The sequence below is a fragment of the Cariama cristata genome, unplaced genomic scaffold (assembly GCF_000690535.1).
Source record: "Cariama cristata isolate BGI_N322 unplaced genomic scaffold, ASM69053v1 scaffold10695, whole genome shotgun sequence".
In the NCBI taxonomy this organism is placed as follows: domain Eukaryota; kingdom Metazoa; phylum Chordata; class Aves; order Cariamiformes; family Cariamidae; genus Cariama; species Cariama cristata.
This window is the reverse complement of record NW_009618122.1, coordinates 299-3,220: the sequence shown is the minus strand read 5'-3', so window position 1 is coordinate 3,220 and position 2,922 is coordinate 299. Positions and strand designations below refer to the sequence as shown.

The window sequence follows — 2,922 nt, the reverse complement described above, 5'->3', positions numbered from 1 at the left end:
AGCAGAGTTTTAAGTTCTCCTAGCAAAGTTTCACCCATGTTGTTTCCACTACGAGTATTAGCTAGTATGATTACTGGCATCCAGTGTTTTCTGCAGTAAGGTACTACCTGCAAAAAGGCGAAAGTCAGTCAGCCACACAAATACTGCACGTTTGAAAATGTTTAAAGCCTTGCTCCAAAACCTGTCCCCTGTAAGTGCTGAAATGAGGAAGTTACCAACCAGTCTGAAGTAGTCAAAACAGAAACAAAAACTTCTGACACACCAAAGTTGAAGATTTCTGTTCTACAGTGCCTAGGACAACAAATACTACAATGTTATGAACACAGTAGCAGAAAAATCATAAAACATTCAAGGAAGTAAGGTATCGAAATCTCAGCGTTGTTTTGGAATAACAAAATGCAAATGTCTGCTCATGCCATCAACTACCTTACTAAAACAACAAACATCTCCGAATTAACACAGCAAGTACTTCATATATATTGAAACATTTACCCAATAGCTATTAACCTGACAATGTACTGAGTTCAAGTTTTAATGTGTGGGTTTTGGTTTTCTGTTGTTGTTTGTTTGGGTTTTTTTTAATACATTATAAAATCAAGAAGCAGTAGACAATTACCTTTTCATAATTAGTTCTTTTGTCTTTACGCATCTGGTTGATTGTAGACAAATAGTATGGTGGAATAATTAAGTCTCTGAATTCTCCAAATGTGCACTCATCAGTCTTTAAGCAATCCATCATGCATTCATCATGTACTGTGTACTGACACCACACACATCTGATAAAAAAGACCAGAAAACATGAAGAAAATCCTCAAACAACAGGCACATCGATTTTGCTCATTTATTTTTGATAGACTAACTTTCTGAAAAGTACCTATGTTTAGATGCACCATTATAAGTAAAATTTTAAGCACATTACAGAGAAAAACATACATTCCCTGGAAGTTTATATGACTATGTATCAGCTACAGAAAATCACATAACTTGATCATGTGCTTGCAAGTCTGGAAAAGCATTTGAACTCTGTGAGAAAAAAAAACCCAACAGTTTTACATTAATTCTATGCTTTTTAATTCCACAAACAGGTCCTATAAATACTCTCTTGCATTGTCTACAATATTAACAGTTACACTGAAAGCTTGTATGAGAAACTGAACTCCTATCCATCCTTAAAGAGCACAGACAAAGCACTAGAGTTCAATTTAATAAAGCGTAACTAGTAACATTAATTAATAAATTTCTCAAGATTGGTAATACCCCTTTAAGTCTGAAAAGTACTGTACAAGGCTGATGGGATTCTGTTATGCAAAACTGCTCAGCTTTTTGACCTATTCTAAAAGCTGTCCTGGAAAACAGACCAGAACAAGAGGAAATACCACGATATCCACTGCCAGCCTCTGCAGAATGTTAATCCTCATTTGCTATATCCAAAGCCTTGGTTTAAGCAGCTGCGAAAGCTATTTTTGGAGTCCTTCTGACTAATCCAGCACACAACTAGAGTAGCAATGATACTTTCCCTGTATCGCGACTTTCTGCTGTTCCTTCTCTTCCTTCCTCCCCCCCTATTGCCTCCAAAATCTTCTCCTTCCCTCCTCTCCTACGCACACTCTCTCAAGGTTTTGTTTCTGATACTATCTATGCTCATTTACACTGTGATTCTGCTTACTTACCAAGCAATTTGACAGTATCACACAGAAGCAAAGTGAAAGCTGGCAGAATATATGCTGGAAAGATGACATCCTTTGAGAAGGCTGAAGTAACACACTGTACTCAGGACCTGGACCACTACCACTGTATTTTGGCATAACATGCCACTATTGTCATGCTGACAACTTTGTAAGCAGCCGAACTGATGACGCTGCAAGCCCATTCAACAGTTCCTTGAAATTTTTTAACGCTCTTACCACAAACCTTAACAATAGATTATATTACAGTAGCTTTTAAAACTTCCCATTAGCTTTTTTTAGTATCCTTAAATATGAACTTAAAACACCTATAAGAGGGTTGTTTGTTCTACATCTACACCAAGCAGATGTCAGTTTTGCTGAGATGCATACACAGCAGTGCTCTGAATTGTGAGCTGTGCCACCCAAATTGCTCAGGCTATCCACTGTACAAGTGACAAGTGCGTTAGAACCTTCTTAATGTCACCCCCTAAAATAGAAACTCACTTGGACATAGAGAGCCTTTTATATGTAATTATACAGCAGCCAGCACATCATGCTAGAGTAATGCAATTAAGAGAACAAGCAGACATGAGATGCAATGCCATACTCTTAATCTGTAACTCAAATTACCCACAAGCACCCATTTTAATTTTGGTTTTTTTGAAGCTGTTTTTTTTAGTAGAGTTTCATATTTGACTACGCCAGGATCTTCTTCAGGGTAACGCGTTCCAATAACCCTGTGGAAAATACAATACTGATATGGCATCATACTTTCTGATAAAAAGTCAAAATTCCCTTGCAGTACCTGTAGTCGCAGAGCTTGGGCTGTGTGCCGCACTGTTGTTTGCATATCATACAGCAGCTGCAGAGTGGCACGTTGCCTCTGATCCAGTGGTGTGCCATAGAGCTGTGCGTTCCACCGTTGCTCCTCATCATAATTTCCTTGCAGAGAAAAAGCTGGTCAGCCTTCTTGAGGCATCCTTCGCTGACACGCAGCCCGCAGCAGTTGCAGAAAGCTCCCCGAAGGATGTGCTGAGCACACACGCAGCAGTAGGAGGGCTGGCCAAAGAGGTCTGTGTAGTGCCAGTCATGCTTGCTCTTGCGAAAGATCTCCCGTATTAACACCTGCCGCCGGGACCGCTGGAAGCTGCACCACAAGGTGATCAGCACCGGCAGGGCCACGGAGCACAGAGTCCAAAACACCAAACTCCGGTCTGCCACCACCGAGGAGGGAGGGTCGCCCCTGCCCTCCGCC

General features: G+C 40.5%; 1 protein-coding gene across 1 annotated transcript in view; it reads right to left on the bottom strand.

Moving 5' to 3' along the window:
• Positions 1-2,910, bottom strand: part of DGKE (diacylglycerol kinase, epsilon 64kDa) — a gene marked incomplete at its 5' end in the record, with an annotated part of 9,331 nt that extends 6,421 nt beyond the window's left edge. The window contains 3 exons of the mRNA XM_009700736.1: positions 4-107; positions 617-776; positions 2,473-2,910. Coding sequence (XP_009699038.1) covers positions 4-107; positions 617-776; positions 2,473-2,910 — 702 coding nt within the window. The remainder of the gene's footprint in view (positions 1-3; positions 108-616; positions 777-2,472) is intronic.
• Positions 2,911-2,922: the final 12 nt, after the last annotated feature.